Source organism: Zonotrichia leucophrys, chromosome 8 (assembly GCF_028769735.1).
Source record: "Zonotrichia leucophrys gambelii isolate GWCS_2022_RI chromosome 8, RI_Zleu_2.0, whole genome shotgun sequence".
Taxonomy (NCBI): domain Eukaryota; kingdom Metazoa; phylum Chordata; class Aves; order Passeriformes; family Passerellidae; genus Zonotrichia; species Zonotrichia leucophrys.
Window position 1 is genome coordinate 20,716,077 of NC_088178.1, and position 23,232 is coordinate 20,739,308.

The window sequence follows — 23,232 nt, forward strand, 5'->3', positions numbered from 1 at the left end:
CCCCAAGGTTGGTAACAGGGAACCTGGCTCACGTTATGCAAGGGGAGAAGAACCCCTCACTCGGGAGATTTCAGGGCAAAGACTCCAAAGCAACTTTTGATGAAATAGCCCCTGCTTTCTTCAGCTCCACAAGGGCTTTGAAGCCTGGTGCAGTCCTCAGGAGGCAAACACAGCAGGGTGCAGCCCTATGAAGATGATCCTGCTTCTTTGTGCCTTGCAGGATGGGAGCTCTGCTGCAGCCACACTAACTCCTCGCTGCTCTCTGCAAAGCCACGTCAGGAGACAATAACACACGGCCATGGCTCCAAGCCACACTCCAAGGGAGGATCCCACCTCCACACAAGGCTGTCCAAGAACTTGACAGGACTCTGTTTGAAAAAGATGTTGAAAGAAATGATCTCTTTAAGTGCAATGGGAGATATTTGTCTCTGATTTACCCTTGGCTTTTTGCTCTGGTTCAGGTAGGAGCGGTGTGGGATGGCTGGCAGATCTGAGAGCATGGCACGCCCCAGCGGGCAAAGCGAGCAGTGCGGAGGAAGGCGCGAGTCAGTTTGGAGTGCTCCCCATTTATCAAACTCACGCAGCCCGCCAGCAGAGCGAGTCTTTCCATCATTACAGCTCTCAAAATCCGATTCATACCACTAATCCTGCCTTCATTCTCCCAGATTAATAACATCTCTTTCAACCTTCACAGTGTGATAAATAGACAAAGAGAGAACAAAAGGAGAAACAGAAGTGAGAGAAAGAGCCAGAGCAACTCCACATAATAAAGAGAACCAAGAAAGGGGAAAGGAAAAAAAAGGGAAAAGAAAAGGGAAAGAAAGGAGCCGGCACACTTGACTCTGCCATTTACTTTAGCAGATTCTCCCCAAGAGCACCCTGCCATCCTTAAAGAATGTAAAACATTGCTCAAAGGAAAGGCTCGTTAGCAACCCTGGCCAGCCCAGGTTTGCTGGAAATCTTTTTACTTCCAACCTCTGCTCAGGTCAGCACTGAAAATGAGTTTGTTGGTTTCTTGTTCCGCTCCTCCCCAGACTCCCACAGAGGCAAAGCCTCCAGCATAGGTTCGCTCTCTCCTTTATTTAAGGCACCAGCTTCTTGGAGGGGAACAAGAGGCCTTGGATTGTGTGTCTGTTCCAGGGGTGTCCCAGCAGCTCAGCAAGACCAAAACAGGCTGGCAGGCAGCAATGGGCTGACACAATAAGGGCTGTTCCACAAACCAGGATCATGCATAGAGCTTGGGATGGGGATGAAGACCAAAACCATGACATGGAGCATCATGCCATCAGTCTGGCTGGAGGGCCAGAGGAAAGGAAACGCCTGCATGAACAGAGCAGAACTGTAGTGGGGTGTCATAAGCCCAGCTCCCCAGGCTACACTTCTCTGTCCCCTGCCTTGGTCCCTGGGAGGGAGCTCCTAACCCTGCCTGTCTTGCACATCCCAAATCCACATTTAGGCCACTGGAGTCCCGCTGATGATTGTGGAGCTGCAGTCCCCCTGTATGCTCATGCCTGCCCAAGAAAGGGAATGGCACTCACAGGTACTCTATCCCTAGCACTCCTCTACTCGTTCAGAATCAACTGAGCCCTGGGAAATGCTGATTCTACAGCCCAAGACCCCAGAAAGCCAACCCTACTGGCCCTGAGGCACATGGACAGAGACATTTGGCTATTTCCCACCCACAGCCTTCACTGGAGTTGTGCTGTTCAGCTTTTCCACTCTGCCATGCTGTATCGAACACTCCATACACTCTCTGAGTTATTTTAATAATTAAATGTTTATTGGCACATTTTTCCCATACTGCTTCCACATCTGCCTTATTTGCTTTCCAGTGAATGACTTCCCTTGGTTCAGTCCTTCCACAGGAAGCACACCTGCAAAACATTTCTTCTGCTTTCCCCATAAGGAGCATCCATCCCCCTTGCAGCCCATCCCTGTGGACTCCTGGCAGGTGCTGTGCATGCTGAACTCCACCATGCCAAGCCCAGATGAAGAGCTCAGGCACAGCTCTGGATTTCTGGCCAGGATGGTGCTCCATTATGGCACTCTCAGCCCCTGTGCAGAGGCAGGGCTAGGTTGTTTTTTTTCCCCTCTCTTCTTTTATACTGTTCCATATTACTCCAGGCTTTGAAGTACAGAGAAAAGCAACACTCAATGTGCCTTTTTTTTTTTTCTCCTTAAACCTACCTTTATCATAGCAAATCTTTTCCTTCTCCGCTGTGTCGCTGGAGATAGATATCAAGCAAAAAAAATGTCTCCCCTTCTAACAATGGGTTTCCCTTCCCTTCTGAACTTCAAATAGAAAACTCTTATCTACAGCCACAGTTGACCAGAAGAAGAAAAGAAATGAAAACAGACATATGAACTGAACCCAGGCTCTCTTTCTATTCACTCAGAAAAGCTGTGCTGGGTTCTTCACACAGAGATGCTCTGAACATGTTTATAGTATTTACTCACTTCACTAGCTATCCACCCACCATGGAAACCCACCTTTCCTCAAGCACAATTCTCCTCTGCTCCATGTACCCTTTTCAATCTCTTCCTTGCCTAGCAAACTCCATGCACCTGGGCCATCCAGCACAATACCTACACCTAAAGCTGGGGACAGCAAGAGCTCTTCGAACTCAGCTAAGAAAAAGTGCAGTGGTGCCCCTGGCACATGAAGCAGCACTTCTGTATAGTGCTAGTTCTTTAAATGACAGGATGGATCATGGGTCAGACCTTGCTGGCTGTACTTGCACAAGGTGCCTTGCACAGGCCGAGGCCAGGCTGTTTCAGCCACCTACAACCTACCCACACACTCCCCATGTGCAGCACCTGTGTGCCACTGCTGGTGTGAGCCAGTTCCTCCATGTGTTTTAACATTCCCCTTTGAATAACCTTCTTGCCTGTGACCAAGCTGTTCCAAGGAGAAACATACAGAACCACAGAACTTCTTTTTCTTCCCCACTTTGGACCCTGGGTACAGACCTCTCCTGTCCTGGCTTTCCTCCCCTTCACTGGCTTCATATCCAGAGAGGCACTGCCAGGTCCCAAGCTGGGTTGAATACCCACAGACTGGGACTCACTGAGGTCCAGCTGCTGTCAAGCCACCCCTCTGGGCTCTCTGCCCAGTTAACAGAAGTTAAAATGTGAGCACTGTGCTTGATAGATTGTGTTTCTCCCATGTCACAGTGCCAGGACCAATACACATAGCATGAAACACAAGGAGGCAGGCACTACCTGCCATGTTCCAGTGTGTCCTGCTGGGCTACATGTGCTTCTTGAACCCTTTCTGCTTTCAGCCTCGACAACCTTGTCACACGAGCCTTGGGGAACCTGGCCTTACAGCCTGGAGCACCTCCCGGCTACAGCCACAGAGCTCCTATTTCTTCTTACCCCCTAAAACCCTTCCCTGAGTTCAGTCACAAATTCATTCACAGGAGACTGCTGAACAGACAAACTGTCTTCCTCACCACACATGGCATCATGGGCTCTGGCACCAGAGATGGACACAGCTACTGCCACACATGTTGTCCCCCAGCCTGGCAGGGTGACCAGAGTCAAAGAGACTCGTTGCTGGAACTGGAGTCCAATTCCCAAATCAGTTGGGGCAGAGGACTGGAAACTTTCCAGATAATTCTCCATTAGAAAGAAGAACTTTCCTTCATCAAAACCCAGATCTCATTCTCATCTGGGGAATTTGGAGCTCTTGGCCAAAGGGAGGATGAAATCTCACCTGAGACATGTGCAGAAATCCTCCACAGTCACACCTGGGGACAACATCCAAGTCCAAGCTCTAACTCATTTGGACTGGGGATAACTACCTGGTTTTGATAAGTACCTGGCTCAAAGCAGCCCTCAGCCAGGAGAGCCCATGCTACAGCCCCAGCTGCCCAGCATGCTCTACTGTGGTACCCCACAGAGCTTCCCAGGCAGCAGCGTTATTCCCTCCATGTTAAACCCTGTAAGAGTCCCCAGTGCTCTTCCCATGGGGCAGTCCTGGTGTTGCAGAAGGCTCCTCCCTGTGGGGCTACAATGGGAAGATCCATCAGACAAAGCACCTTCTCTTCAAGCTGCCTGATGACAGATGTTCAGCCAACAGAGCTGTGGGATTGGCAGAGCACTGCAGAAGTGCTTTATAATTCCTGCTCCTCTCCTCCTTGCTCAGCCTCTCCTGGGAGCAAGGCGATGATGAACGGTGACATAACTGACTGTTCCCAATCAAGGTAATGTAAGTAATGACAGCTGACATGATTCCTGGAACGTGCAGGTGCTCCTGGCCCACGTGCCTTGCCTACCACAGGCAGCACCAACAGAGCTTGTGCAGGGAGAGGAGACCAGAGCATAAAGTCTGGCTGGGGTACAGGGGAGAGAGAGTCCCAAGACAAGAGGCTGTCTCCAAACCAGCTGCAAATAACTAATTACATCAGTCTGCAAACAGAGCAGGAGCCAAGGGGAGGCAGATAGCATCTATGTCATGGATCAAACCCTCCCTGGCCTGTGTACAATGCCTGCCCCACACCAGAGTGACACCTGAGACTGCAGCACCCCTAGTCCTTAGGAGGTGGTGTGTGGGGGTCCTTCTTGGTCCCTCAAGGTTCAACAAGGCTTTTATTGCTCCAGCCCTGCCCCTGCTCCCGCCATCATCCGTGACTATCTGGAAACAGGAACATTACATCAATAACCCAGATCTCACCTCTCCATGTAGCTGCTGCACAAGCAGAACTATGTCATCTAAACTCAAAGCAAGGGGTTGCAGCAGCCACAGACTGCACACACGGGTGTTCAGAGACTCACAGAGGGAAAGAAAATACTGTACAATCTCATACCCACAGTCCTCTTCCAGAGCCTTGAAATTAGTAGGCAAATTTAACATGCAGAGAAACGACCGATTAATAACCCAGCATTGACTTAAGAAGACCCTGAATAATACATAGTGCTTGTACATGGAAGGGGAAGAAGTCAAGTCCTTCTGCCTGTCAAGTGTATCTGCCTTCCAAGCACTGACACCTGATGAGAAACCTCCCTGCCAGACACACACAATTCTAAGCAGCTCTCCAGAAATGGCTTTTTTTAAGATGAATGGCAAAACTTTGCACCAAGTTAGGCTGGCACTTGGACAGGTCCAAATATGGTGTTATTTTAAATGTAATTAATACTGCCTGCCAATAAAATCCCTTTACACCTGCCAAGCAGAGGATGCCGCTGAGCGTTTGGAGCCCTAACCATGAGCCTGCCCAAACCTCTCCTCCACCCTGTCTGCACTGCAATCCTCCCAGCAGCTCAGCCATGTCAAGAAAAAGTCAGATCCAAATAGACAAAAGACTGGCAGAAGCTCAGTTGCAGGTGCTGGGCTCCACCACACCATAATGACAGCAATGAAGCTATGAATGGACTATTCCCTTCCACAGCTTGATTCCAGCTTCTGGTGTTTAATGCTGGTTTTGGTGTGAGCCACTTGAGCAGTGCCATCAGTATCCCTGTGTGGTGCTGCCTACTTTCCTAAATAATGATGGCTGGAGAAAAATTTGCTCCCTTTTTGAGAATATTCCAAACCAGATCTAGCAGGAAAATGGTGTTTACCTTGGCAACAGCCATTTTTGTGTAGGGACTACATATAAAATGCCCATTCTGAGAGGGGTGAAATGCTGCAGTGCACCAGGGATTTGAGTAGGTAGCATCAGGGAAATACTGTGTATCTCAAGTGCTTTCATTTTTGAGATAGGGAGAAAACCTGAACAGCAGCTGAGGCAGGAGCTCCCAGCAACTGGTCATTCTGACTCTTGTGGCTGAGTGACCCTCCTGTGCAGCCAGCCCACGAGGATGCTGCATGGATTTAATGCCTGCAAAGCAATTTGAAAGTGAAAAGCCTCACAAACAAGCCTTGTGGCTGAAGTCCAGAGGCAGGAGAGATGAGACCTAATTTCTGTTTCGATCTCTGATATGGATTCACAGGAAAATCATCCAATCCCCCATGCCTCAGTATCCCCACAATAACATCTGTTGAGTGGTATGAGCCTGAATTCATTGATGTCCTTAAAGAGCTTTAACATCTACTACCTGAAGACCAAAGGACCATCACTACGCAAAACATGAGCTGTGTACAGCACAAGGTCAGAAGGCATTTTAAAAAGAAGTCACTCCAGTGCAAAACACAATGGAGAAAAGTGAGCAGGAAACAAGATTTGCCTTCTTCAGATGTAAATGAGTGCCAGCTAGCAGCAGAGCACCAAAGACACCCATTTTAGCACCAAAAAGAGTTTCTACAAAGGGACCCAAGAAAAAATGTGATAAACAGGCTCAGTTCTCAGAGTTTGATTTCCAGAGTAATAAGCACAGAAACTGAGCCCAAAGAAAAGATCTGTATTAGAATCCAAATCCAATCATTCTGATAATAAAGAAAAGACATCTGAACTGGTGCAGAACTATTTCCAGAGAGAAGTTTGTCTCCCCATCCCTTTAACATCTTGCAGTGGCTCAATGGAAAAATACTTAAGAAGTTGCAAGTTTGGTCATAATGTGTAAAAAGCCCCTGAAATGCGACATCATTTACTCTTCTGTGGTATTGCTCAGCAGAGCTAATAAATCTTGCATGAGCAGAGCTGATTCTAATTTTCTAATATGAAAAGGCATTTGGATTGAGAGAGAAGGGAAGATAAAAGTGATTGAATCTCCAATAGCCCAGCGTCAGTGACAAGAAACATCCTGCTATGGACCCCAAGGAAGAATGGCTCCCCCTCCTCCCTGAACCACAGGCACACTCACCTGCTTGCACATCCAATTCTCCCTGCTTTCTGCTCGCCACGTCTCAGTCTCCCCTATTGACAGGACGTGGTTTTAAACACAGTTACACAAGTTATCATTTCTGCCTTTTGATCAATCTGAATTTTCAGGACAATTACCCTCTTAATCAATGATTGCTATCAGCAGCCCCTTGGATTCCTCAGCAAGGCAATCGTGCTGCCGGGGCAGACAGCGTGTGCATATGCAATGAAGCTGGGGGAGGCACAAGTCCATCTTCCCCTGACGTAGCCGTCGCCTGAAAGGGTGGAGAACTGTGAAGGCCACTTCAAGGAACACCTGACGTAAAAAATAAGTGGAGGGAATGAAAAGGGACGTTGTGTGAGGTATCTGTGGCACAGCTGGGCTGGGGGGATCAGGGACCTGCTGAACGTAACACTGAGTTGAAAAATAAGCCAACTAACCCAAGAGATTTAACATCCACCGAAACCATATATTTAAGAGCTATCTATAGCCAGTACTAACCATTCCTAATGAGGCTAATAAAGTCAGTTTCCAATTAGAAACTGAAACACTAGAAGAAGGAAAGGCAGCTTTTAAAAACCTCTGAAGATGTGGGATTTGGATACGGGGCGTTCTTTATTTTTTTTTTTCCATCAGAAATTACTTAATATCACCAATATGCCCCTAGGATTTACACACACAAAGCAAGCCCCCCGCTGCTGTTCCCTGGCAGGGTATGTGTTTTTGTAATTGATGTTTGCACAGAACCTCAGCTCTTGGAGGATGCGGCTCCTTTGAGGCATCTCTCAGCACCACAGAAACATGGCCTCAGATATTTAGACACCACAGGAAACCTCAAAGCAGCCAAAACCCAACTGCAGGGGCTGTGGGCTGGCTGGGGGATGAGGCTTGGTATCCCTGCTCTTGCAAGAGCACCATGAGGCCGTTGGCAGGTTCATGACACTTGGCTTGTGTTTCCAGACGAGGCAGGGCAAAGGAAAGCGTGACTCCCACCTGCGCATCTCTCTGGGCTGCTCCCTGGACAACCTTAAGTGCTCCCCCATGACATGGGACTCTTTAACACAGCATTCTGCCCAAAAATACCTCAGCCAGACCTAGGCACCATTGTGTCTTCCTGAGCAGGTCAGCAGGCTGCATCTTTTCTCAGGTTTGGAAAGCATCCTGCACTTCTCATGTGCTGTGTCAGCAGGAGGGAGCTTTGGGACCTGGATGGCAGCAGGAAAACGCTGCTGGAAAGCAGCTGAGCTCCTGCAGAGGAAGGCATTGTGGTGGCTTCACCATTTTGACTACCAGATCGGGCTGGCAGAAAGCAACAGAGGCAGCGCCAGGTGAGGCTCGTGGGCCAGCTGCCTTTGCAGGCTGCTGGCTGGAGGAGCTCTCTGAAAGGCACAGTATTTCACTAGCTATTTTGCATGGAGAATTGCCGACCAAAGATATCCCCACTGTGTACTCCAGAGCAATAAAAATAAAAAAAAAAACCACAAGAAGAATTCTTTAGGCGGGTAATGGGCATTTTATTCCTTTTTATGACACTAAACATAGGCAGCTGGCATAATTACACCACAATAAAGGCATAATGTGCACCTAGCAGAACAAACTCATACTTTTGATAATTAGGCAGAGCAAACACAGTCTGGTATTCAGTCACATGGCTTTACTGTCTCCTGGATGTGTCATCCCAGATTGTCATCCCCACAGCACATCAGCCCCATTCTTACAACTGGATTTAGCTGGGCCCCACAGGGAAGGCTGAGCAAGGAGTGTGTTGACAGAACTCTCCTGCACCAAGAGGAATGACCATGCACCTCCACTGCTTAGAGCAGACAGTCCATGTGCAGCTCTTGGGAGGCTGCTGGAAACTGTGTGTGGCAGAGTTACCAACAGAGGATCAGTCACCTCCTGATCAGCACGGACTGTCCCCACAGGGGAAGGAATGGTGCAGCAGAACCAGCTCCATAGGGGAAAAACATGCATGGTACAATGGCAAAGGGAGACCCAAAACACAGGAGAGACTCAGAGCTGTTTCTGGTCTCTGCCAAGACCAGCTCCTTCCTATCTAGAAGTGCTGAGCAGAGGTGTGGGGATACCCCTCCACTGCAGGGGCCAAATACAGCTGGTGCCAAAAGGCAAGAACAGAATGACATGTCCCAGGGAGGCTGAAAGACCTTTACCTGCAGAAATAAAGGTCCAGTCTGGACCTGCTGAAGGCTAGCAATTAGCTCTTTGAAAGTTTTGTGCTACCCTGAGTCCTGGCAGACCTGCCTCCTCCAAAACACACTGTCAGGCAAGAAGTGCACTCCTCTGGCAGCTGCAGTATCCACACAGGACAGCTCTTCCCTGAGTGAGGAGTGTAGCCAAGGCAGAGATCCCAAATAATCTCTCAAATATTAACAGCATCAATCAGGGCTGGGCTGACAGAGGTTACCACACTGGAGAGCATAGAGAACAGGCTTTCCTGAAATTGGCACAAACACGTACAATAAATATCTACAGTTTGTTTAAAAACACATCTGCAGGATGCACACAGGAGGAGCACTGGGAGAACAGTACACTGGCATTTCATCTCCACACCACTAAAACCATCAGGGATGTCAACCAATGCTTGGAGGAGAGAAAACAGCTCAACTACACTCCATCCTGCATGGTTTAATGTAAGTAATTTGCTTTAAGGTATTTTGAGTGCAGTGTTGAAAAGCCAGTGTCCTGGCTCAAAGAAAGGTGAGGTGGATGGAGCTGATCCATCAGCCATGAGTGGGACCTACAATTTCAGCTGTGGAAAACATCAAACAACATGATTATGAGCTTTTGCAACATAACATTGAACACAAGGAAGGAAAGGTGCGTGTTTGTCAGTAAATAAAAGCATCTTGCCCCACCACACCTACTGACACCCAGAAGGGACTGCTGAGAGCTTGATGGGTACTGAGCAGGTTTGGGAATGGCCATTTGCTCAGGAGCTTTGATGCCCTATAAAGATGGCAGCAGCACTCATGTCAGAGCACCCAAGGAGAAGATGGTCCTGGTCTGTAGGAGACAGTGCCTAGGCAACTGGGAAAACCAGTCACGGTGGGACAGACCCTGGCTGGGCTCATGCTTCAGAGTGATGAAAACTGCCCTCCCCAGCAGGCTACAAAATAACAGAAATTTATGCCAGACAAGGGCAAAAGATGGGGTGTTTTCTAAACAAAAGCAGATCATATCTGTAGACTTTTCAGCCAGTTCCTAGAAAAGCCACTTTGATAGATTCAATCCTTGGGCTGCAGGCAGAGCTCAAGCATGAAAACCTGCAAGTGGAAAGAGCAAAAGCCAGGATGAAGCCAGAAGTGCTATGCCAGCATGGGGGAAGGGTGACAGGAGACTTTTAATCCTAACTCTGAAATCAACTTCCTTAGTAGCCTTGGGGTTCTGAGGGATTTAATTAATTAATTTAATGAGTGTGAAGTACTGCAAGTTATTAATATACAAATTCCACTACTGTATCTCCCATCTCACTGCTCACCATCTCTGGCTGCTTTATACTGAGCCCATGAGAAGCCAAAGGCAAGCCCTGGTATGCTTCTGTGCAATGGGGCAGAGGCTGCACATCCACACCTTACCAGCCAAGACACCAGTAGCAACGTTTTCAGTAGGACAGTGCATCACACACAACACAGGGCACCAAGAACATCTCATTAAATGAAAAAAAAAAAAAAAAAAATTTCTGTTCTTCCCACTTACAGGTAAGCCAATGGCTACCATAAACCAGCCTGCTGTTGCTGGTGGTGATGGCAGCAGTCACTCTCCCTTTTGTAGCTATGCTGGCTTGGTAGGACAATGAGGACTGAACCAGGCAGTGTTTTAATCCCCAAGACTAGAAAATCTGATAGCCCATCATGCCTTCCTGGAGAACTGCAAAAGCCTATTTTCATGCTCCTACATGGAGCTCCTGTCTTTCAAATAAATGCTGAGAAAACCAGCTCTTTTCTCAGCCATTGGGGAGCTGTGCTGGTACTCAAGAAAAGCTCCAGATGAAAGGCTGGGATGCAGGGATGCTCTGTCCCTTGCCTTTCCCATAGGACTCTAGGAAAGGCCATTTTTCACACATTTGTGCCTTCAACTCCTAGCTCCTTCCTCAACCTGCAAGCAGCAGCCAGACCTGAGGAACAAGGGTCTGAGCAGTATGTTTAACCTCAGCAGCAGCAGATGCACACAGCCAGATGGAAACCAGGAGCCTCCTCGGTACTGGGGACAGATGTTCAAATCCCCAGCATGGGGAATGCAGGCACAGTGAGGTGCAGCCGAGCAATATGGCACTCAGCAGGAAGAGCAGCACACAAGGTCTGAGCAGCTGCCTTTCTGCCTTTTGCCTGCAGCTAAAACAATGTGCATAGAAAGAGTCACAAATGCCAACCTGCCTCCAACCACTTGCATAGACAAGGATGCTTTTGCTAAAGTGACCATGGCAGTGTGCTCAGCAAACCACTGCTCAGAATTTCACTTAAAAGGCAAATCTTTTGCCCCACTTAAAAAAAGCTCAAAGGCAAAAAAAAGCGCTCAAATTCTCCTCTCTGCTTCGTCCAGTAGCTGCAGGCTACACAGGGCCAAGGAACATAACTGTGCTCCTCAGTTTCTCTTGAATCAATACCTTCTGACCTTACCTGAGAGCCCTCAGCATCCCATGTGGCTACAGGAGGCCCTGGTTCTTACTTGAAGCCCAAAGGCACTGCCAAATAATAAAGTTTGCCTTGGGATTTTCCCACTTCAAACATCTGGGACTTGGGCAGACAGCATCAGGAGGGGAGTTGAGACTGTACATGGCACCCAAGGGAATACCCCTTCTTTCCCTGCTCACTTACTCTTGAGTTTCAGTGATGTGTCCCAAGGAATGCAGACAGCCTGTGTCCCAGTGCAAGGGCAAAGGGAGTAGTGTCACAGCACACAGGGCAAGCAGGAGGGGAGAAGTGATGACTGACTGTCTGCTTAAAGGCAGGACCAGCTCTACCCAAACCATCCCCACTATATTCTTCTTAAGTCACAAGAGGCAGAGCCTCCATATTCCTGCTCTTATCCATGGAGACTGCTTACTGATCTTCCTGCAGCAGGTGAGGATGTAATTGAGAGCCATACACCAAAACCAGTCAGAAATTGAGCACTTTCATTGCTCAAAAATGATTTCTGCTTAATCTTCTCTAGGCTGAATATCCCAGATCACAGAAGCAATTAGGTTGGAAAAGACCTCTAAGATCATGGAGTATAACCTATGACCTAACACCACCTTGTCAACCAGACATGGCAGAGTGCCACATCCAGTCTTTCCTCAAACACCTCCAGGGATGGTGACCCCACCACCTCCCAAGCCCATTCCAATATCTGATCACCCTTTCTGTGAAGAAATTCTTCCTAATGTCCAACTTAAATCTCCCCTGGTGCAGCTGGAGGCTTTGTGCTCTAAATCCCTCATTCTTCCTCTGGAGGCCATGTCTTCCAGTTCTCTGACCCTTCTGGTCCTCTCTGGGTTTTTCCACCTGTGGCAGGTCCTCCCTGAATGCAGTATGTGAAACTCTTTTGTTCCAAAGGCTAAGACCAGGCTGCAAACCACCGTGCCTAGGAAAAGAGGTGAACTTTAATATGCACCTAGCACATTTTATTATGCATTAGCAAAAGAGAATGTAGGAGAACCCCTGATGGTAAAGAAGTTAATGTGTGTGTGAGATGCCATGAGAAAACATGCAGCATAGCTATGAGAAAGACAGAAGGATGGAAGGAAGTTCCAGGAAGAGCTTGTTGTTAATAGGACCAAAACACTAAGGCGTCCCCTTTACCCTGGAGTAGATCTAAGTAGTTTCCATATAACTTACATGAATCCTCAGGGGATCACATCTTTCCTGTCTCTTTGTACAGACACAAGTTCCACAGAAAACTGATCCTGTGTTTTGATGATGTAATTTACAAAAAGCCACAAAACCAAAAACCAAAGGAGAGGGAAACACAAAATCATTTGATTTAGGCAAAAATGGATACTCTATTTCTGCCCTCCTGAGATGGGCATGTATGTTATTGTTCAAGTAATCCAAAACCAGTGAAGCCTCCAGGCTGCATCTAGAGCCCCTCTCAGCTGTAGCAAGACCAGCTCCTGAGACTGCAAGGAAAGGAAATGAAATGTGAGGCTGGGATCATTACTTTGAAACTATAAGCTTGTGCCACTGAGCCAAAACCTGTTATATCGACATGGGTTTGTGTCACCCAGCAGCAGACATCATTCTCCATCTCTGCCTGCTCAGTTCTCCTCCTCCCAGGACAGCTGGCAGCACGGCCATCCACAATGCTCTGCAAAGTCTAGCTACAGAAAGCTCCCAACACCTTGCCCAGCAGGTTAAGTTACAGGACTGAGCTACTTCCATCACGTTTGGAAGCTGCTGGCAAAGCACAAAGTGCAGAGGAGTAAATAACAAAAACCTCAAGCTCCCTTCCCTGGTACAGAGAGCCCAGAGGGAGGTGTTGTTTAAAGCCTCCAATGTTTAAAAGTCACTGAATTTGTACCTCTGCTGTCACAGAAGTTACTTCTACTCTGCGTCTCCAGTCACCAGCCTAGGCAGCAACCCTGAGGGAGGGAGACAGCCTTGCCTGGCAGTGAGTCCCAGGCTGAGAATGTTGGCGGCAGAGCCCTGAGCAACAACTACTGTCCATGTGGCCCACATGCTGTGCCTGTGCTTGCTTTGTTTTATGTGAAAGAGGATGTCAAAACCAACCCTGATGATTACTCTAGATTATGTGAGCACTCTACCTTAGCATGTGTTGCCCAACCCCTTGGTCCATTTGGTTACAATTTGTAGGGAAACCGAAACATCAACCCATGCTGTACATTCTTCTAAGGAATCCAGGAAGACAAAAGGAAAAGACTGCCAAGAACTTCCAGAATTGCCTGCCCATTGGTTTTCCTTCGAAGTACGTTTTTGCTCAGCACTCTTATTAAGTAAGAAAGGAAGGACAGGTTGCTCTGCAGAAGGACAGACAGGGCTGCTCCTTTAAGGCCTCTCCTGGATGCCCTTTCCCGTTGAGATGACTATCCTCAACTCCCTCCTCATCTCCCTCCCTTTGATTTAAGAGTTCCTCTCCTGGCCCTGACAGTAAGGTATTTCTGTCCCACAGATTATAACTCACTCTGGGCTATTATTCAACTCCCAAGCCCTGGCCCTGCTGCATTTAGTCCAAACATAATATCCTTCATGCATATATTATCTGTCTCCCTATTATCTGGAATCATTTCGGAATTAAATTTCAGTCCCGCAATATTGGCTTGAAGAGCGGCTCGCTTTATGGGCTAGTCAAAGGTTAGAATACCAATCAAAATAACACTGCCGATGCAGAGAGACATTTTAATATTCCAAAACCCGGTAATTGTAAAAGGACATAATATTTTTTCCCTGATTACCCCAAAGGCAACACATGTTAACAAGGCGAGGGAGAGAGTGAAAGAAATTTCAGAGTTCAGACAGCTGCACGACAGATTTAAAGGAGAAGTCGTGGATGGCTGCTGTGCTCCAGCCCCGGAGCAGGAGGGCTCCTCTGACCGTGCCAGAGGTGCTGCATTCCCCAGGATGCTTCCCCCTGCATTCCCAGCCTTGTGTTGTTCATGCTGTCTGTGCTCTCCAAGCCAGGAGCCCTCGAGAGTGCTCTCACTGTAAGGAACAGAGCGGCCAGAGCTGTGCGAGACAGACGGGCAAAGATCATCACGATAGAAGAAACAACCATGATCGGCTGGCCTGACCTGCACAGGCCACAGCACTGCCCCAAATTCCTGTCTGAACCACAGCTGGTGTTTTTAGGAAAAAGCCTTTCCTCCTGAGCTAGATTATCAACCACAGCCCTCAGTAAGTTGTTCCAATGGTTAATTATCCCACACTTAAAGATCTGCACCTGAATTACCTTGCTTTGGCTTCCAGGAACAGTAACTGTTTATGCTTTTGTCTGCTTCCATGAAGGAACCTCTTCTCACATCTCCCTTTAGGTATTTGGCAACTACAGCCCTTACCCTTCTCTGGTACTCTAAATGGCTCCCAGGGTTGTTACTGCATGGTGAGTGCTCCTCAGGTCTTGCAGTTCTCACCCAGTCTTCAAGTTTCTAGAATTCTTTCTGATGCAGATGGGATCCCAACATCCCACTGGTCAAATCAAACCCAAAGAAAGAAATGATCCCCTTTGCTCCTCCTCACCACTGCCTGTTTACAAATCCAAGAGCAGCCACCTTCTAGATGCAGTATCTGCACATGCTATCGAAAATAATTTTTATGTTTTCTTTCAGGGCATTGACAAAAGTGTTAAATACAAGAGGTCTGAGAAATAGATCCCTGTGGGACACCACTAGGAAGACATGCACTCCATGATGATTATCCATTTACAATTAAATGCTAGGAGCTGTCAGTTTGCTCTTTCTTAATCAATGTAATGTGTGCCATGTTGATTTTGTATCACTCTTGTTTCTTAATCAAAATGTCATAAGGTACCAAGTCAAATGCCTTCTAGAAGTATATTACATTGACATGGTTACCTTTATCAACCAAACATGTATTCTCATAAAAAAAATATCAAGTTAGTTTGAAAAAGATCTAGTTTCCATAAATCCACATTGATTGGCATTATATTACCCTCTTTTCATTCTTTATTAATCAACTATGATATCTGGCTTTTCATTACTTTGCCCAGAATTAATGTCAAGATGATAGGGCTATAATTACTTCATCGGTCATCCCATTTGCCCTTCTAAATTACTGGTACAACATTAGCTTTCTTCCAGTCCTCTAGAACTTCCCTCATGTTCAAAGACTTATTAATAGTCCAGGGCATCTCAGCCAGCTCTTTAAAACTCCTGCAACCAGCTATGCAAAATGCCAACCAATTCACCACTTGGCTTTTATCAGAAAATTGTGTTGTAACAGCAAACCTCTTGCTCAGCAATATGGCAACCTCTGCCTTTCTGTAAATACAGAGGAAAGTATTTATTAAACACAGTCATTTTGCTGTTATAAGCAATTCCTTCCATTTCCTTCCAACTGTGAACCAGTGCCATTCCACACTTTCCTCATCTCTGTGAAAGAGATATCCTTATTTCCCTAGCTCTGGAGTCCTTGTGTTTCCTTTCACAACCTCTCCCATTTCTCCTCTCTGAGACTTTCCAAAGCCAAGAGCTTCACTGATGGGGTGAGGAAGGAAGCAAGCCCAGGTGCCACTGAAGGAAGGCTTGACAGGGTGTCAGAACAGGCATCCATGCTACAAACCAGCAAACCCTGGGCACAGTTCTTCACAGTTAGGAGGGAACATTTATTCATGTACTCAATGTTCTGGCCATGAAGCACTTTGCTTGAGGAGTCTTCCTCTGGCATTTCTAACCTTACCAGGCATTTTATATTCTCTGCAGCCAGTAACCCAATAAACAGGAAATTGATAACAATCACTCTAAGTCCTCAAGAAGTTAGACCCCACAAAAACAACTTCCAAATATATGGGTTAACACATAAACCATTTCTCACCCATTTCAACGATCTTCATCTGAAGCACTCAAGACACTTCAGCACCAAGTACCTGAGAAGTACTCACAGCCCTTCCTCCCACCCCAAAGGCAGAAGGAATTGTTAATTCAGAGGAGAGACAGAAAGCTGTTAGCAAATCTTTGTTTGTTCAAGATGTGTTTATTTCTAGTAGCCAAATATTAACAAAAACATCCTATTACATGCTTCCTCTGACAGATTTCACAATGCAAGTAGGTGACCTTAAAATATTTGTGGATGTGTATTAACAGTTCACTTCCAAACAGGAATATCTGCAGATCAGTAAAGGCTGGCCCTGGAAAAGGCCAGCTCTGTGCACAGCCACAGCACCCAGCATGGTCACACTGCGCTTCCCAAGGCTCTGTTAAGCCTGTTTCATCATGCCCAGAGATGGAAAGCTGCATTCCTCCACACACATCATTCAGCTCTTACCTTTCATAGAAACTCCCCTGAATTTCAGGAGGATGTCAAACTAAGACCAGTCTCCTCTCACTCCTAAAGCAGCCACTATTACTGTATCTAAAGACAAGCTGTACCCTCTGAACAGAAATCAAAGATGGTCAAAGATGCCAGCACAGCTGTGTGGAGAATGGGACAGCTCTGTGATGGGTATGAAGATTGTTTTCTTTAACAAAAAATAAAATAAATATAATTTGAGAAACAAGGAATAAAGCAAACCCTTAGTGGATACATAAACGCCTCCTCTTATCTTTTAACTGCAAAACATCCAGAGAATAAATGGAAGACCAGGAAAGATAGTGCATACATGTTAAGAATTCCACAAGCCAGTTCTAGAGTCACAGAGCCCACAAGTGCCTTTGTGCAAGCCCTCCAACAAGTTTTGCTGTACTGAAAAAGACAATTGAGCAAGAATATGATTGAGGTCTCAAATCAAGAGTAACACCATGAAGAAGAACTAGAAACACATGTTCTTTCACACAATGCGAGACCTAGGTCAAAGAAAATAATCTGACAATAGGTTTAAAAGAAACAAAGGGACCTCCATCTTCACACAATGTATGAGTAAACAGAGTATAATTGATGCATAATTAAGTAGCAAAAGTCATTGCCACAGGATGCTGTAGAAACTGAGAGCATGATCAGATTCAGAAAAGGGTGTACAAGTTTCTGGTAGACAGACTTTGCTAGATACAATGGTCCAGGGACAGCTCTCAGTTCTTGAGGAGACAATTGCTGGGAATCAGAGAAAGCTGACTCAAGCCATGGTCTCCCTGTTAGATCTTTGAGCATCAGCTACTGGCCTCTGGCATAAAGATCATCTGGGTTACATATCTGATCTGGCCATTTTGATACCCTCATCATCTTTCTGACATTCTTCTTGCACAAGCTCATTGTAAGAAAATCTATCTTCACCTCTCTTCTCCCACCTCCTCCCTCCTTTACACGACTCTCTCTTCAGTGATATGCTGTGGTGCAATGGTGCTCCTATAACTCTACTGCCTGCTGGGTTTCCCACTCCCAGGCTCTTGGACACCCTGTGATTGCAGGCACTGTGTCCTCAGCCAGGCACAGCACTTGTTCCACCCCAGGGGTGAGGATCATCACAGGACCAACCACACTGCTAACTCTAGTGGGACCTGGAAAACAAACCACAGAGGCTCCTGAAAGTGCAGAGGGAGCACAAAAGAGAGTTGATCCTTGTGTTAGAATAAGCAGTAATGGGTTTACCCAGGCTACCTGAGGATACTCTCAGGGCAGCAGCTTGGTTATAGCCTGCTAGCTGCAGCAGCTTTCCTTTTTGCATAAATCTTGACCCATGGCCTCCTGCTTTCTGCACACATTACTCCACTGGTGCCCCTCTCCCCTGACATGAAGCCCTCTCTGTTATTTCTACCCTGAGCATCCAGCTCCAGTGATGTAGCTCAGGTTCTGCACCTCAATCCTAACCCACAGGGCCTCTGCAGATCAACATGACAGGTCCCTAAGGAGAACTGGCAGATGGGATGGTGGCTCTCCATTGAGATGGTTTAGGGGGATATCTGAAATGTTGCAGCATTCAAAGAAAGCCTCCTCTGCTTTCTGCTCCCCTCCCACAAGGCTGAGCTAATCGAAGTGAAGAACATGATAAACTCTGTGCCCCAAGTCAGCTCTACACTGACAGTTCACCAGAGATCCGAGATCGCTCAGTGACATTAAAAATGTCAGCAAACACCGACCAGGCTTGACAGAAGGGATGCATTAGCAGGCTGGGGGGGCACAGGGCAAGGTAAAATTTCAGCAAATGTGGTCAAGTGCACAGGCAGCTTTCCCCCACCCCCCATCTCCACAGAAGGCTTTTTTATAGATCCCAAGACACTGTGGCCACCACTGCAGCAGTCAGATGTGGAGCTCACCACCACCTGAACGGCCAGATCAATCCAACAAGGTTTGCCTGAGGCAAAGTAATCATGACAGCTACTGGGGGCAATTCCTGTCTCCAGCTTGCCCAAGAGGCAGGTCTTGGAAACTGTGAAAGCTGCCTGCAGGCACAAAGTTCCCACTTCAACTGCTCCTGCAGCACAGCAGTGGAAAGGGACGTTTATTGGCAAATGAACTCTCAGAAAGACTCTCTCACCACTGCAGGAAGAAGAGCTCCTGAGCTCTGGAGCATCCCATGCTCTGGCAGAGGGAGTCCAGACAAGGACTGTTTTTTAAAATGATACAAAACAAGAAACAAAGAGGACTGGAAGCTGGTGTGTGTGCCTTGGCAGAGGAATCTGGAACCTATTTTGTTGCTACTGCAATACACACAGGTACACAAACTTGTCTGTGTGTAACCCTGCTTCAGCATTGCCTGGTAGTTGCAGCAGGAGCTCCCTAATTCAGACAGGTCCTCTTGTTATCACTGCTCATAAGCAAAGACTCAAAGATCCAGCAGGTGCAGGTCGGGCCGTCCTTCAGGAACTGCTCTCTGTCATATGTGCCTGTTTTCTTGAGATCTGAAACATTCACGTCTCTGCATTATCTGTGACCTAGAAATCATCAGTTTCACACTGCAAGTCCCACCCACCCTCCAACACCTTCACTTACTTCATGGATCAGGTCAGAGGCAGATTCAGCCTAGGAGGTATTTCTAGGTCAGGAATGTGCCAGAAGGAGGGGAAAAGGGCCACCTGAGCTATGCAAGGACAAATGGAGGGGCTAGTTACCTGTCCACTCCTATCTGTCTCACACTGGGACACATTCAAGAGAGACTGAGTCTCCACTGGGCCCATCTGCTTCAACAGAATTAGTTACCTAGGCAGGCAATTCTCTCTTGTGAAAACACACAGGCAGTTGCCCCACAAGAACTTGAATGCAGTGCATGGCATAGATGGATCACCATCCCAGGATAAGTCCCAGGAGAAGCAGTTCTTAGCCACAAGACAGGAGATGCCCCTCTCTTCTCTGCAACATGGGTCACTTCCCAGAGGGACAAAGGGTCCCTGGAACCATTCTGTGTTCAGAGGGTGTCAGGTATTACAGTGTCAGAAAAACTTCATTGTTTTTAAGGGACTAGAGGGGCTGGAAGAAGACCAATATTTCTCTCTCACATCCCCTTTCCTGCACAATCTGAAGGAGGTTGAAGCTTTACTTTCCAAGTAACACATCTGCAGAGGAGGACAACCCAACCCACGTGCCCCCATCCTACATGCTCAGGGAGCTGGATAGAGGAACATTTCACTGTAACAACTTTCCTCCTGCTCCTGCCTTTAGCTCTGTGCTTGGGACTTCATGGATGCTTAGCAGCCCTCAGCTTAGTATCACAGCATTTGCTAATATGCAGTACATGAATGCTCACCTTGAATAAGAGACACTTGTCTGGACATCTACATAATGAGGAATCCCAGCTCCTAACACACTAAATCCAGAAGCCTTCAACTATGGGAAAGTGCCATAAGTCATTCATCCTGAGGCCCAGAGGAGGAGCATGGCTGGATCAACCTACTTCTTAGCAAACATCACAGTAGACAGGGATTTTTTTTTAGTATTATTATTCTGCAGCCATCAACCTGCTGGTTATATAGCTGCTATCCATTCACCGGAAGTTTAGTGAACTTCAAATGGCGATCATTAATGGTCACTGAACTGCAGAATGCCCCAATGTGCTTTCAGATTTCATTTACCAAGGACCAGCAATCAGCCAAAAGATTTGCTCTGACAGCAGGGAAATACAAGACCCTTTGACAAGTTCAGCCAGGAATGTGCTGCCAGCATCCCTTGTTAAGTTCATGTTCTACCCTATTTGACGGAACAGATCATGCAAATTGTCCTTCTGCGGCCGCTCAGCCTGTCACTCACGCTTCCATTTAAAACAATAAATAAATAAAAGAACAAAAGAAAAGCCCGCAAGAACAACGAGCTGTTTATAAGAAAATTCCCTTACTGAGACCCTTAATTACCAGGAAAAGGCATAGAAACCCAAATAAAGCACTAAATTGGATGGGGGAAGGGAATCTTACTCATCTAAAGGTTTAACCAGGAGGGCCAACCCAATTTCTCTTGTGCACAGACTGCAGCCTCTTCCCTCACCCTGCTCCTGCTTGTAATCATACTTGTTCTTTCCTTCCCACTTTGGATTGTGACTTATGGCATCACCATGTTTTTCTGTGCCGATGAGCAGCTGTGCCAGGGGTCCCTGTGGATGCACAGCATGCTGCTCCTTAACTACCCAGTGAAGGCGTGCAGCAAAGACAAGGCACCAGACAGTACTCTGTCCAAGGCATTTTGCTTAGCAAAGTGATCACTGATCTCTTAGGTGGATGTGCTGCTGAGACAGCTCCCTTTCCCCATGCCACAAAGAGAAATGCTGATTTTTATATTGGAGTATTTCCACATTTATTAACCGGAATTTCATCTGACGGGAACCATGCTCCTAGGAGCCTTATATGGCTGCAAAACAAAACAAAGTCAGCAATACTGGTGACAACAGAGCCTTCACTGAAAAGGGGTCTCACAGTGTCCCAATATTATGCAGACATTGCACTGTGCCTGCCACAATGGGATTCTCCCCAGCTGCAGAACACATCCCATCAAGTACAGTAAGACTCTATTAGAGGAGATACAATAGGGAGATGGAGGACTCGCTCAGCCCAGCTTCTGAGAAAATAACTCATTTCAATGCAAAACAGCAGTAGTTATTAGACACCTCCTTAAAGAGGAAAAGTGAAGGACAAGGGAAGGAGGGAGACAGGGAGATAGGAACCATGGCAGTTTGCACAGAAGTACCTTTTTCAGATTAATCCACTGTTTGAAGTAATCAGCAACCGGCAGCCCTAAGTACTGGCATTGTCCTGGTAACCTGTAAGAGAGAAGAGAGAGCAAGTTTGATTTAATCAGTGCCTTGACAACACAAACTCTGTTTTCTTAAGTGCATTTTGTTCAGAGATGGAAAAGACTCTCAAGTCTGCTGTAACATCATGCTGCACATCAGAAACACTATAGCTCTTGGCAAAAAAATCTCATGGGAGTACAGCTTGGCTTAAGACTTACACACATCCAGGCTGCTGAAACCTTTTAGACTAAACATTTTGAACAGTTGTGTACTGAGCAGCACTCAGCTCTTCTCCACAATGGCGAACACACAAACAAAACTGGAGTATCTAGGCTCTCCTTGGCTAAGTAAACCCATCACAAATCCCTGCAAAACCATCCTGCTCTGCCAGCAGCTTACAGGGCAGACAGGACTGACAATTCACCTGTCATGCCCTGGTGCTTCTCCATTTGGCCTTTATGGTTAAAACATCAAAAGAGATATAAGGGAGGGAAGGAGGCACCAAAGCATTCATTTTTCGGACAGCAATGCTGTAGGGCTAAGAAAGCAGAGGCTGTTTTCCAAGCAGGTGCTTGGAAGAAGAGAGCAGACACAACTCTTAGATACAAGGTGGTGCACACTGTCTCACTAGGGATGTGAGCACAGCAGCCAGAGCTGTGAGCACACATATTGATTCTCCCCCTTCCTACAGCAAGCTGACGGAATAGGGCTTAAAACACAACAGCACCAGTAAGGAGGTGGGTTGCCTGAAGGGACAGCAGCAGCTCAGGAAAGCTGCTTCTCCCACTCTGTGCCAATCCCAGTGTGTTTGCAGGACAGCGAGGATGAGCCCCTCAGCTGGGGAACGCTGAGTCGCAAACCGTGTGGCTCCAGCCAAGCTGTGCAGGGACATGAGTTATGGGAGTATTTCCTGGCCACTTTGATCTGATCAAGAGTAATTGATGGATCTTGTTCATTCACATACTGCTGAGCATGCCTGGGGCACTGGTCACAGGATCTTTAAGTGAAGCAAAGGAACATCCCAAATAAATATGTCAACTAAATAAATGACTAAATTAGCGCTGTTTGTGCATGTTAAAAGTCACAACCCCAGGAATCAGCTTTTGCAAACAGAGAGGGTGGGGAATCTCCCAACTTCCTCAGGCACATGAGGGCTGTAGGAGGAGATTGTAGGGGAGGAGAAAAAGCTAGAAGTGCCAGCATCAGCTGATCAAACATCTGAACACAGACCACCATGTCCAGGGCAAAGTCTTCTCTTGCTCTCCAAGGAGGAAAGCATGAATAGCCCAGACTAGCTTTCAGACTCAAGACTGAAATACAGCAAAAAGCTCTGGTGAGAAGTGGATACAAGGTAAACACCCCAAGGGGCACCATCAATATCCCAGGCAGTACCTGAGTGGTCAGCCCAGCTCCAAACCCTTTGGTGAACAGAGAAGCATCTCTCCAGGCATTTCCCCACGTAAGGAGATGAAGGAGCAACACAGATAATGCATCTGCAGATAATGTAAGACCCAGGGTAGTGCAGTACCAGAGCAGTCTGGTCTTGGTGACTCCTCCATTTTGAGGAAAAGAAAAGGAAGGAAGCTGGGGAGCATATCCAGAGGAATCTCCTGGGAATATGCTGCCAACAGAGCCAGCACACACTGGGACCACCTGTTTACTACCTTTGCCCTGCTTAGGCTAACAAAGTAATAGACTTCCTATGCC

At 47.0% G+C, this 23,232-nt stretch overlaps 1 protein-coding gene across 5 annotated transcripts in view; it reads right to left on the reverse strand.

Annotated features, from left to right (window-relative positions):
* Positions 1–23,232, reverse strand: part of ERI3 (ERI1 exoribonuclease family member 3) — a 128,900-nt gene that overhangs the window by 55,587 nt on the left and 50,081 nt on the right. For all 5 annotated transcript variants that reach the window (XR_010441195.1, XM_064719767.1, XM_064719769.1 and 2 more), the window contains exon 6: positions 21,480–21,552. Coding sequence is in view for 4 of the 5 variants with exons in the window: in XM_064719767.1 (XP_064575837.1) it covers positions 21,480–21,552 (73 nt within the window). In the remaining variant the exon portion in view is untranslated. The remainder of the gene's footprint in view (positions 1–21,479; positions 21,553–23,232) is intronic.